General features: G+C 41.6%; 1 protein-coding gene across 5 annotated transcripts in view; it reads right to left on the reverse strand.

The window, feature by feature from the left end:
• The window catches only part of ARID1B (AT-rich interaction domain 1B), a 322,664-nt gene that overhangs the window by 86,484 nt on the left and 221,996 nt on the right, over positions 1 to 14,184 (reverse strand). For all 5 annotated transcript variants that reach the window (XM_057364866.1, XM_057364865.1, XM_057364867.1 and 2 more), the window contains one exon: positions 10,998 to 11,241. In XM_057364866.1, the coding sequence (XP_057220849.1) occupies positions 10,998 to 11,241 (244 nt within the window). The remainder of the gene's footprint in view (positions 1 to 10,997; positions 11,242 to 14,184) is intronic.

The following is a 14,184-nucleotide window of genomic DNA, read 5'->3' on the forward strand; positions in this document are numbered from 1 at the left end:
GGGGTCTGTAAAAATAGACATACGAGTTTTCTTCCCAGGTTGTGTAATCTCTGAGTAAGGTATGAAGTCTGTAATAAATACTCAAGAGTAGGAAGTAAAATAATTGTTAGTACTGCCTGAACTAACAACAGTTTTGGTGACAAGGGGCAGGAAAGTAAATACATTGCCCTGCAAGGCCAAAGGTCTTTTTGCTCTGGAGGGGAAGGGAGAGCAGCAGCAGACACTGCCAAACAGATCTGTTTCATCCATGCTCCATCCAGAAGTCAACTCTGCGTTTGGACCAATGTGAATCACTTTCTCCTGAGATTTTGGAAATGAGCCCAAAGCAAGCTGTCAATGGGAATCTTCAAAAGCCTGTGACTCACCCAAATAATGAGTGGCTTTTCAGTAGGTCACAGCAAGCACCTGTCTGCCTGAGGACTATTTCTTTCCAACAAATTCCAAAATTCTGCTGCAAACCAGGAAGGCAGTAGAGCTCCTCAAAATTAAGGACGCATCATTTATTTATTTGTGTAAGSGAAGACATAAGTCAGTCTCACTCTAGGGATCACTGCCTCTGTGTCCTCAGTAACACCCACCCCAAACCTTTAATTTCACTTTACAATTATGAGACGTTTCATTTGGGGGAATCAAATTCTTTCTGCTTTCACCTCTGTCTAACTCCACATCCATTTAATGCATTATTTCCATTAAGCTCRGGAGAGTTTCCAGCCAAGGATATTTCTGCTGGAGGCCAGTCCAGAATGGTGCAGCCCAGGATAGCAACCAGTTAAATCTTTTCTAATCCCCACATTCAGAAACGGTGGCTCACAGCGGCTGGCATGCAGGAACTGAATAGAGCAGGCAAGCTCGTATTTCTCTCACCAGGCCAAATTAATAAAAACAAAACCTGATTTCTCCTTCTCGTTTTCCTATTCTTCCTGTTCCCCAATATTTTTCCTCTTTCAAACAATTTTTCTCTTTTTTTTGTTTGAGAAGCCTAATGTTTGGCTGCCTTCTGAAGAAATGGGCACAGTGACAGATGAAAGGCCGTATTCATCGCCTAATTCAGAATAGGGAAAAACCGACTGCTGTGCATTTAAGATTCTAACAACCTTGCAATTTTGTAGAGCCGTTTTCCYCAACCCGTTCTTTTGAAGAAATCTGCTTTTATTCTGTTAATAACTAACCACAGTTGCAGCAGCATGGATCCGATTAGCAGTTCTTACGCTACAAAGGGGGTGGGGGGGAGGCTGTGAACAGGGTTGCCAATTTGTCCACCTGGGTCCCCAGAAGAAAGATTAGATGAGGTGCTTGCTCCTTTCTTCCCCACTCGCTCGCTGCTCTGCACTAGASAGACCTCTTCAAAGCACAGCCACTGACTTAATTTCTTTTTTTCCCCCTCTAAAGTCTCGTTTAACCGCCCCTCCACATGTTTTGCACTCTTTCCCTGTGTCCCTCCAAAGCCATGGTGTGAATTGGGATGAGAGGGGTTGGGAGAGGCTGCAGCCACAGCTTGCCAGCGCTTTCTCTCACACCTCTACAGGGCCTCTGAATTACTTTTAGATTTTGCAAATTGTATTTTCTTAAATTTGTGCAAGCCACTGCAAAAAAGTGTTCTTTAGGGAATGAGCCAGACCCTGTAGTTGTACTGTGTCTTTTCATTCTGTCCTTTTAATCCTTCCAGAAAAATTGTAGTTTTGCTTGCATTTAGAGTGAAGTAGAAGATTGTAAAGAGTTGCAAGGACTTAGTAATCTGTAATTACTTGGGACACATCATTACATGTTTGTAGTAATTACATATAATGACAAAAGCATATACTTCAGCTAGAGAAAAACCATCCTCAATTTTAAAATAAAATGTCAATTAAACCGAATACAAAATTGTAATTGATGCAAGTGCTAAATATCTAAAAGCTCCTAACAAAGGAGAGAATAATATTTCTCTCTTATGGTTTGGCTCATTTCTTCCTTCCAGAAATGAAGCCTACCCTGCCACACACCTGAAACTTAAARCTTCAGAATTCTATTTAGGGATTTAATGCAAGTTCTAAAAGGAAGAATTTTTCATTATCAATGCTCATTCTCTAGACTGCATTTATAACTAGAAGGTTTTTTTTTTCTAAGCTGCTCCTCATTGTGTCAACTGCACTTAAGAGCCTGAGAAGCACAACAGATGTAGCAGACACACTACTAAAATTTGCCACCTAATAAAAACCTTAAATCCTAACTTTAGATTGCCAAATTGTAACCAAACCACAGATCAATTTTCATTTATGATACCTGCAGTGAGAAAACATGCAAGATACAAAAGGAAGGGTGAGTGTGAATTGAAATTGCTGTTTCTTATTCATATTTCTTTTCCCTTGATCCAGGCAAGTTTAAGAATTTCTCAGAATCAGGCAGCATTAACTTGGAAGACCTTCAACAATGGAGTTTGAGTTCTTCCTGCTCCCCCGCTGGCTCTCTCAAGTTTAGCAAGCAGGGAAATTGGAGCACAGCTACGTGGCAATGAACTATTTAGCTAGTCCTGCCTGCTACCGCTCATACTAGAYCACTGTCCGTGATTAAAGAGCATTTTAGTAGCAAAATGTATGTGCTTTCACTAACAGTACCCTTAAAAGGAACAAACCCTTAGCTAATCTAGTTTTTCTTATTGTGTTATATTGCATATTACACAGCCCTGGTCTCAGCAGTTCCCAGGGATGAGGGAGAAAAGGGCAAGTTGAATGCATAAAGGATAAAAGCACCTTGAGGCAAACCTGCTTCCAAAAACCATTTGGTAGGTCTGATCTCCCTAGAAGACAAGATCTATCATGCCATATTTCATCTTGCCCGACAACGATAAGCTCCAAAGACCRGTGCAGAAGCGAAGCAATTCTTCATGTATTTTTAATCAACCGAGAACTTTCATCTGGCGAGCTCCCTCCGCAAGGTCACACGCACCACGCACAGCCACGTGCCTCTTGTGCAGTTTGCAAACACCAACTCCTATGTCAGCTTCTGTTTGGAAGGGGGAGYATTAACATTAGCAACTCCTGGTTATATCATTTATAAACATGCAGATGTGGATTATTAAAGATTAATGCATTTTGGGATTGGTGTCGGCATTCCGTTTGTCTCACGCCGAAACCAATTCTGTTCTTCATTAGTCAACGACAACCCACATCACCCTGTTGTGGGAGAGAAATCAAAGGTGCAAGCGTGAATTGAGARTAAGTGATGAAACTGATTACTAAGAAACTTAACGGCTGTAATCAATCAACACATCACAATAATTTGAGTCCACTGTTATCTRAAGATGGGGAACAAACAGAAAAGCTTGCCTACGGAGTGAATTGTTCTTTTGTGTTTGCTTTCTAAAAACCCACTTTGCAATTTGACTTCCCTATCTACCTACAGAGCGATGTTRTCAAAGGGCTGTTCAAATCTTTCAAGTCACAGCTCAGCCTGCATGAATTTTGTCTCTGAGGAGGAGAAAGRATATCTTGCTTTTCATTAATTTTTWAAAAAATTATTATCTGGAGATAGTGAAAATGTTCTTCTTTTGAGGTACGGAATTAATTCAAGCCATATTTGCAATTGTTCAGGTTCCTTCTTCTAAGGAGGGACACACCACGTATCCGTCTAGTCAAGTCTGACACTAACTATGAAGCATGAAGGCCACTTTAAATATCTCTCACGGCAGTGATACATAGTCCACTGAAAAACTGAAAACTGCAGCAGCCTATCCCATCACAGAAACCGAACCACTTATGACATTTATGCTCTATTTTATTTAGGTATAACAACCATCTGTCAACAACAACAAAAACACACTGATGGAGACGTGAGAGACTTTTCCCATTCGCTCATCAATCACTGCTTAGTATTGCAAGGGACAAGGGAGTGAGAGGCAACCTTTTAATTTATGATAAAACACAATACAATATGCCCTGTATGCCAACTCAAAGAGAGACAATCTATATTTGTGTAGCCAAATAAYGACAGTATGAAAACACCCAAACATTCAAAACCAAATATACACCACTTCAAATTTCTTGACAAAAACATTAGTGGGTAGAGGAAAACAAAAATAAAGAAATACAAAGGTTAATGATCAAATGTAAACAACAATTGTCCAAGGACGGCCTTAAAGCATACATCTAAAACTAACAACAAACATACCTGTCAAATCTTGGCAGCTGTGGTTAGGTATATTTGAATTTTGTTACGTGAGGCAGAGCACATGCTTAATTATGTAAATATGTTAATTGGATTTCAACAGTCCTCATACTCTAGATGGATTTGTAGCAGCAGGGTGCTACCAGTGACTCACAGAGCTACAAGAAGTGGCCTGTCACACGCGTGCTGCCACAGCGTCCACAGCAGCAGATGCCCCGCCATGCTGCTGCTCAGCCATTGCCAGGATGGTGGAAACAGGCCTGGCAGGAATCAACAAAGAGGACAAACCAGACACRGGGCACAGCACAGCTCTGGGGATGTGAACACCGCTGATCTGGCCATCTGTGGGAGGGTGCTGGACAACTCTCAGTGTCAGACCCTTCAGGGTGCTCAGTCCATAGGGCGGAAATGTTTGGCACTGGCTTAACACAGCTTAAACWCTAAAACTGAAATGTGTGACTGTGAAGTATAAACACTAACACACCAGATATTAAGCAAGTGAAACCACATAAAACTAAACTGCATAAACTATCCCTAAAAAATAACCACCCAGAGCATGGGGTTTTTTTGTGATTTACTGTTTTTCTATCCGATGTTTAACTTTGGGCCAATAAAAAACCAGCAGGTTGATGTTGCTGGAATATGAAACCCTCTGTCATCATGAAAAAAGCTAACAGGAGGAACTTGAACAGCGTGTCTCTGTCTCATTTCATCTCCTGCACCTGTTCTGGAAAGACCACCTCTGTAGAGAAAGACACCTCCCTGATCTCTGGCAAGGTTGCAAGTATGATCGGAGTTTTTACAGTGACTTTACTACTTTAGCCTCATGAAACTTGATTGAGACTATTTAGTTATTTCATGAAGCCTTGAGACAACAGATTATTCATCAGTTGTGACCTGGGCTGAATTCTAATAGGCATCACAGGCTAGACGCTCCCTGTGCTAGAAGCAATGCCTTGAGCTAGAGTGTCTAACAATTCGCTTATTTTTTCATCCTTTGAATAGACAGAAACACTCTAAATGTTGTTCAAACCATTCAAAATAAAGGATTTTAAACTACAACTATGCGAAACATTCACGTTTTTAATTTGCAAGCATTCTAGGTTTGCAAAACTGCTGATTAGATGTTTTGTGCACTAGAAGTGATTAAGAACATAGCTACGTCAATGGCATTTTGTGTTTTGGCTTTTTTCTGGTCTGGATGCCAACGAACAGCATGCATCTTCCTTGCAACAAGCTGTTGCAAGATTTTTGCCTCCGGAGAAGCCAAGGGGGAAACATTGATAGATGTGTTAAAATAATCTTTCTAGACAGGGGGATCATATCCATTTTACAACGATAATAATCCCTTCTCTTGTTTTGCAATCACTTTAGGGTATTTAAAACTTCAACAAAAAGCATAGTATTACAAATTCATACATTCATAGATTTGTTTGGGTTGGAAGGGATCTTAAAGTTTATCTAGTTCCAACCCCCCTCCCCCCATCATGGGCAGCGACTCCTTCTACTAGACCAGGTTGCTCAAAGCCTCATCGAACCTGGCCTGGAACACTTCTAGGGATGGGGATCCACAGATTCTCTGGGCAACCTGTTCCAGTGCCTCATTATTCTTACAGTGAAGAACAACTTCCCAATATCTAATCTAAACTTACTTTCAGTTTAAAGTCATTCCCCCTTGATCTATTACTACATGTGCTTTYAATGAGTTCTGCTCCAGCCTTCCTCTAAGCCACCTCTAAGTGCTGGAAGGCTGGCTGCATAAGGTTTCCCTGGAGCCTTCTCTYYTCCAGGCTGAACAACCTCAGCTCTCTCAAGCTGTCTTCTAGAAGAAGTGCTCCAATGCTCTCATCAGCTTCACGGCCCTTCTCTGGACCCACTCCAACACAGGTTCTTGTGTTGGGGACCCCAGAGCTGGATGCAGAACTGCAGGTGGGGTTTCACCAGGGCAGAGCAGAGCAGAATCCCCTCCCTCACCCTTCTGGCCACACTGCTTTTGGTGCAGYCCAGGTCACAAATGGCTCTCTGGACTGTGAGTGCACTTTGCTGTGTCTCGCTGAGCTTCTCCTCCACCAACAGCCCCAGCCCTTCTCCTCAGGGCTGCTCTCAGTCCATTCTCTGCCCAGGCTGTATTTCTTGGGGTTGCCCTGATGCACATGTTGGACCTTGCACTTGGCCTTGCTGAACTTCATGAGGTTCACAGCCCCATCTCTCCAGCCTGTCCAGGTCCCTCTGGATGCCATCCCTTCCCTCCATATGTGAACGGCACCGCACAGCTTTGTGTCATCAGCAAACTCGCTGGGGGTGCCCTCGGTCTCACCGTCCATCACCAACAAAGACATTAAACAGTGTTCAACACTTTCATATGGTAGTCTTCTCTCCCTCAAATAATGTTTAAAAGGGGTCCATGCCATCTAACATAGGAACAGCGGTGCTTCACAGGGCAAGCATGTGGCATAGCTCAATCCCAAGTAAAAGATGTTTACAAATTCTTTTTTTAAAAGAAGATCTGTTCCACTGTTTTACTGTAGTACTTCCTGCAAACAGTTTAACTGTTTTGAGGAAGAATAAGTTCAACTTATTCTTTTATAAGGCTTGAAAGAAAGCAGCATTTCTATTCAGATTCTTTTCTATTCAGACATTCTAAAATGTCCCCTGGACTATGATAGACTACTGCTCATGTTTTTCTTCTCACAGCATTTTAGTCACACACATTGGCTAACATGCACACCAAGACAAGATTTCCTGTTACTGTTCTATCTGGGTATCCCATTTCCCTCTTGCTCCTTTTTTTTTTTGCCTGGAGTGCTGGCTGTAATGCTGTAATTCTGACAGATCCTGCAATTGAAGCTGGCTAGCTGATCAATGCAGGTGTGGAAGACTTCCAGGTTTGCAGAGTAAAGATGAACACTGCATGGGTCACATTCATTGATTCATACAATTATCAGAATTAAAAATTGGGGTCTCTTTAATCAGGGGAGGATGCTGACTAGTTAGCATAAATTAAAAAGACTGGCAATAACATTCCTAAGCCAGAGTATCCATAAAGGGATTTCTTWGTGAAAATTGTAACTTAATCTGTTATAACATATCCAAGCTCCTCGGTGAGAGATGACATCAATTGTAATAAAAACAACAGTGTAGTTGATGCTTAACAGAGTGAAAATAACCTTGTTTCTTCAGAAAGTACATGGAATCTGTTAAAAGCACAAGTCAAAATACTGATCCATGAAAGCAGAAGTCAAAATACTGATCCATGTGGAAAAATAAAATTTACATATTTCTAAAGGCAGTGTTTGCTAGTCATTATTAGCATAGCATACCCTTCTCTTCTATACAGATAAAGATTGCTGTAGGGGTTTAAAAAGAATAGAATCTATTAACTTGCACAAAATCTGCTTGTCCATCATGGGTTAAGGGATTCCTGGCCTATCAGCAATCTTTCACAGAACTCTTAATATTAAAAAATTTTTGCTGCTTACACCGCAAGGGAGAAAGAGCTGACAAAAGCCTTTGGCCAGTGAGATCAAAATTGGGGATGGGGGGAGAAAGGGGAGCTTAGCTTATTTACATTTTTGCTTTGTTAGTAAACTGGAATTGTTAGAGCAGGAGGGAAAGGAAAAAAAAAAAGAGAAAGTGAAATTAACAGCCACTAAATCTTCTGGCAACCGCARTGCATTTTGATATGTGCTGTGTCAGCTTCCACTAATGGTTTAGGGTTGAATCAGGCACAGTTCAAGACCCAAAGTGGTGCAGGGSATCACATCTCATTCTTTGGAAGAACACGTACCCTAATTATAAAGATGGCTACAAAATAAAGAGATCAGGATTTCTGGCAAAACAGAATAATGATCTATTTAACTGGAAAGCAAAATGTAATTTTAAATCAGTAGAAATCATAAGAAGAGTAGGATTTCTGCCCTGTAATGAATGTACATCTGAACAAGAAGTGTTCCCATTTTGAGAGAAAACTACCTTTCTGAACAAAATCCATCCAAGTTGCTTTTTCTGCTCTTAGGAGTTAATCTCCCCGGTCTATTCCGGTAATGCGAGTGGAAACAAAGGCTGTATATGCATGTGCCACTTACCACACAAAATATCCATCCAGTATTTCAGAAAGCACAGGAAGGAAATGCCCACTGAGCTAGGGACGTGCCAATGTCAGTGCTGCCTGTGCCAGGCTGTTCCTGTGAAATTCGTGGCGTGCAGCAGAAAGCAATGCGGGGTGGCAGTGGGGTGTGGAGACAGCTTAAACAGGCAGTGGAAGAGAATCGGCCATTTGGGAGGTTTAATAGGGGGCTGTTTGTTTGTCTGCCCTTTTGATGTTAAATTAGTCTTCAATTTTGTTGCAAGGAAGGAGGCATTGGGAAAAGGATGCTTCTCTTCCAGTAAACCCTGGGAAAGCAACACCTTTATTTTAACGGTCTTCCCACCAAGAACCCCCTGCAACATTTTGGCTTTCCCTAGCCATAGCTATCAGCAACACAACAGCTGCTCATTTTACAATGACTTGCTGGAGAGAGAATGATTGAAAGAGCCAATCTATGTCACATTGAGAAACTGTGGCATAACATCGCAGGAGGTAATAGGAGAGGAATGAGGTCAGAACAAACAAGGGTAGGGTGAGAACGGAGAGGAAAATAGCAGAGAACAAAATTATTAAAGGCAAGGTGCTGTACTACACAATCCATGGTTAAAAAYGGCCACAACATGAACACTGCAAACAGCCACAGAAATGCAAACAAGCTCTGTGTTACTTTTTCATAGGGTCTCATGAATGCGACTGATGATAAAAGCCACCAAAGSGCTTGTAATGAAGCACAATGGTGGGAACACGCTTTGGTGGAAGAACAGTCTAATTGATACGGCTTGAAAGCCCCAGCACCCATCAGCATCCCTCTCTTGCAGCGTTTTAAATAGCAGCCTTGCTCCTGTCGTTTGGTAGCTTAAGAAACAGCTCCAGCAGCAGCAGCAGCAGCAGCAGCAACAGCAGCGATGCTACTGCAGCTGCCCAGCTGCCCTCCAGAGAGTGCTGCCTTAGCTCTTGCCTGGGAGTTCACCTTTAGCAAGGGCTGCAGGGACCAGAAGCTTGTCTATGACAGGAAAACAGTGGAGAGTGATTTTGATTTAGCACCATTCATAAAAATCCTTCCTGAAAAAGAACTGCTTTTGTGTTACTGCAGCAGACCAGAAAACAACCGTGCAAAATGGTGGCACAGTTTGTAGGAAGAGACAAAGCTTTTCACTAGGTGGATTATAAAAATGAGCTTTTGGGGCTCATCTGAAGTGATGAAGTGACTCTGACCCTGACCTCTGAGCCCATGTCCCTTCTACTTTTACCCCATGGGGATCAAGAGGTTCCACAAAAGTCGTTACTCTCTCCCCACACACTTGTGCTCATCCTTACAACATCATGGCTCCAATAAAGCTATTTTCAGTGTCACATTTTTTTTCCCTATTCAGCAATTAGGCTGCTAARATGCCAATCAGTTTACCTGCCTGAATCTGACTGTGGCAAAATACTGCCTTTCCAGCCAGGTGGACTAYCTGGCTTTACTCAAAAACAGAGATGGATTTCTACACCAAATACTGAGAACAACCTTAGAAATGCAAAGCTACCACACTGCATACAACGGAAATACTCTGTCCCCACTATTCCCGCTCCAGCTGAGCATGTCCTGCCAGTCAGAGAGGCCAGAGAGGGAAGAAATAAATGCAGGGCATGCACACAGCATCAGGGCTCAACATGCTCAGGCCACATTTAGTACTCAACATTCCTGTGTGCACTGAACTTGCTTCCCTTTGCTTATCTAGTTTAACCTCTGCAGACAAGCAGGCATGAACATTTCACACAGATACCTTTGTATCAAATACCCAAACACACGCTACCCACTGAATTTTAACCTTTGGTTCATTTACAGCAACACTCAAATCACCTAACAAAAAGACACCTCTGCTTTTGTTTAATTGAGCTCCATGTTTATTATTTTGTGGTTTTGTCASCAACTGATGTTATCCCTAGGGTAATGTCAGCACTCTCCTACTCTTAGGAATTCCCCTAGTATTCAAAATGTCAGAAGATAATAAAAAAACTTGAGCATACAAAAGAGAATAAACTCACCTGAAATACTGAATACACATTGCTGCCTGACCCCCTGGAGTAAGTAACATGCCAGATGGGTGGAGATAAGGTAAGAASTAAAATTAATGTATGCCATTTTTTTCTTCTAGGTATCTTAACAGATTTCTGAATATACATGAATGAACTGTATGTCATACTTAAATTGCACAAGAGAGAGAGCGGCAAGCACACCACTGGTATCCCAGTTATTACTGGTGGGGCTGAATCCTTAGAAACTTGTTAATCTTTGCAAATATTAAGAAATATCTCATACAATATTCTGTACTGATGTTCAAAATTACAGTCACATGTCACAGGGTTGGAAAATCTCTGCCTCATCCTGGAGGTCTGGAACCACCTACAAGCACAAGAGCCAAACCCAACAAAAATATACAGAACAAAAAAAAAGACTGCAAATAATTGGCAGAAGTATGCGACAAATGATACGCAAACCAAATACAAAAACTACAATTAAGTATTTGTATTGGTTGGTGATAAAGACATTTATCAAACACCTATGTGGAGTCAAGATCAGAATTTTGAGCATTTCAAGGGCTTGGCAGCTGAAGTTTAGACGGAATTTACTCCTGCTCTAAGCAGGCAATTTTGTTTCAGAAAAAGGCCCTGAAAATGAAGGATTCTCAGAAAATCAATTAGCTCAGAATAAAGGAATATTTATTTACGTATTTAATAAACCTACCAATKGGTTTAATTTTGTTTGTTAGAACAAACTTACCTGGAATACTCGCTGGAGAAATGGGACCAGATCTTGACTGGTTGCTTCCAACGGGTGAGCCTACAGGGGAAGGCGATGGGCCCCCAGGGATGCCAGAGAGATGTGGAGAAGCATGAGGGGAAAACGGAGATTGTGCAGGGTTGCTCTGCTCCCCTTGGCTGCTTGTAGAGCCTGATGCACTAACAGCTGAGCTGAGGGTTGCTTCAGTTCCAGTCGGCAAGTCGTCAATGGATCCAGATAAATCCTGAGTAAAAAGSAAAAAAGAACATAAGTACTCACATGAACTAACACTCAGGCCACAGGAGTGGCAATAGATCCATTTGTTTACTTCTTGCAGCAGATAACTGAGAGGTTGTCTCAAACGTTGGTTCATGCAGTTCAATGATGGCAGAAAACAAACATACTATGCACAATTCTTTGCTTAATCTCTAATTCTTATGAGGAAAAGAACAAACAAGGGCAACAAATGAATTGGAACCAAATTCATTCAGCATTGAATTTAACCTTTTCCATCTGGATTAAGCTTTCAAAATTAATCCCACAAATTCTGCCTGAGCATACCAAAACTAATGAAAATGATACATCAGTTTCACTTTCACACAGTATTTAATTTTGGGGTTTGCTACCATTACAGTCACAGCTTATACACTTCACTCTAAATCATTATCACAACGAGAAGAGAAGGGTGTCAAATATGCAGCCCTCTAACACTCCCATGCAGCTCCTTTGCTTTGCAGCAGGGAGAGAAGAAGAGGCGCTGCCCCCAGCAGCAGCACCAGATCCACTGGCCACCAAGGAACAARGAATGCTGCTTCCCCACTTCCATCAAATACCAGGGTACAGCTCACAGGTTCATCTGAATACACTGCTARCTACTCCATTTCAGCTCTTAACTGCTGCATTTTCAATGCAAAATTTCCTCTGTAGGACACAGCACACCTGAATTCTAACTATGAACTGCTGGACACATTCCCTAAAGCTGTAAAACAGGAGTTATACTGGTCTTCAAATCTGTGAGAGTAATTAGGGTTTCAAATAATTTTAAGATCAGATATGAAAAACCAAGAATGCCGTGACAAAGCAAGCACATGCTCCCCAGCTGGCAGGAAAAATGTTAATTCTTAAGCATCACAGAAAAAGCTCATACAAACTGAAAGATGYCGAGATAGCTGTGCTTCTTTAGCTATTGGCAGGTCATGAGGAGCACGTTACTATGTTAATATTTCTATTAGCAAATTAAAGCACAAAAAAAGTGGCAYGGAACTACCTCACATATAAACCAGGTCATCAAATGACCTCGGAGACTTCAAATAACTGGGATGACACAGTACTTTACTTGGGCTGATCCTGACTTCATTTGTTCAGCTCATGCAAGTGGTTGCACCCTAGACAATAGGATCCCTTGTCCAAATAGCACAGAAAGAGCTGGGTTCTGCTTGAGCAGAGAGCAGGGAAAGAGCTCAGGGAGCTCTGCCTGAAAGAGCTCAGRGAGCAAAGCCTTAGTGTTGCCTAATTTTCGTAACAAAAAATTTTRGTTTTTGTTCTGTCACTTCTGTGACTTCAGAAATAGAAGTTTTTTAGAAGTCACAGAATGTGATGAAATGCACATGGAGCACTTAGAGCACTGTCCAATGATGACAAYTCCCCTTATGAGAGAGGCTCACGGCCAGGTTCCCCTAACAGACAGACAYGGTCAGTCTTCTGACATAGAGGAAGAGGAGGATTAATAGCTGAAGCACTGCTAACACTCACTAGAAGCCATGTAGAATGCCATGGGTTATTCTTCCTCATGAATAAGGGTAGGAAATACAGCCCACCTGACTTAGCTCTCTGAGGGGTGTCTCGTGGACTTTAGTTCCAGTGAGTTCGCACAAATACTTCAAGAACAATTCTCACTATAGTTAAATTTTGTTTTTTCTGACAAGCATGAAATTGTACCCATATTTCATTAGGCATATGAAAAACTTAAGGCTACAGCTTCAGTCTACATGTGCATGCTGCATTCACTCAAGAGTAGACTTCCAAATCCATACAAATGGAAATTTAATTGTGAAGTGGGCAATAAATTATTTTTATTCGTTTTTTTTTTCAGAACTATTAACTGTAGAAAATGTAAACAAGAAATAACACTGGTACTGTATAGTGTAACAGTACTTATTTTTCATAAGTAGAATGTATTTGGCAAACAGGTAAGCAATTACTGCTTTTCCATACATAATATGGTATTCTTCTAAATGGAATCAAATTGCTGCTGTTGCCACGTGCAGGAATGCTGCAGGAAATGCTGATAAAACAAATGCTGCTGAAAAGCATATAATAAACCACTGAAAACTGAATGTAGCAGAATAGAGCCTATTCTAAAGGAATATAAATTCTGTTTAAAAAAAAAAAAGATAGGCACCCAACTGATAGAAGTTAAAGAAAACACACAGGTTTACAGTTAGAATAACAAAGATTTTAAAAAGGTGTGTGGAGTAAAGCTTTCATTTGGGTTGGCAAGCAAAAGTACTTGAAAAAATAAATTTGCTAGAATAATGGAAAAGCCATGAAGAAATTAACACTGTCCATGATGAAATCACCTGCTGTTCACAGACTGAGGCAAAACTTCAGCCCAGGAATGAAGGGCTTCACTTTTCCAATCAGGTCACATCAGACTGCTCCAGCCTTCCGCAAGAGTGCAACAACTGATGAGTCTCAGGAATTTTCTCAAGTGCCTGCCTTCCAGGAATTTCCTCATTCACCTGAGGAAACTCCACAAAGGTGGAAAAGGAAGAGAAAAGCTTGCATGACACCAACCTATTAAAATAGTGAAGCCATGCCACCCTCATGCAGCGCAGGCTGAGGGAGCAGCCTGGCAGGCACGGCACACCCGCAGAGCGCTCAGGGTAAGCACTGGGGTTTTCTTCCAGGAATGGGGAACTTCACAATCAACTCATCTGTTGAGACTGCTGTGGTTGGAGTAGTAGATGCATCAAGAAAACCGAGAAAGAGTTTGCTTTCAGGATGGCACAAGAGACTGTTGTCTGTCTAGAAGCAGGGGCTGCACCACACCATCTCCTACTTTGTCTTCAGCTGGGCTAAAATGAGAAGTATCAGCTGTTCTGTGAAGGGTGGCTTGGGGTTTTTTGGTTGGTTGGTTGGTTTGAGGGTTTTTGTTTTGGTTTTGTTGTTGTTGCAGGTTTTTTTG

The sequence above is a fragment of the Malurus melanocephalus genome, unplaced genomic scaffold, assembly GCF_030028575.1.
Source record: "Malurus melanocephalus ecotype Western Australia unplaced genomic scaffold, MMel_1.1 scaffold_43, whole genome shotgun sequence".
In the NCBI taxonomy this organism is placed as follows: Eukaryota; Metazoa; Chordata; class Aves; order Passeriformes; family Maluridae; genus Malurus; species Malurus melanocephalus.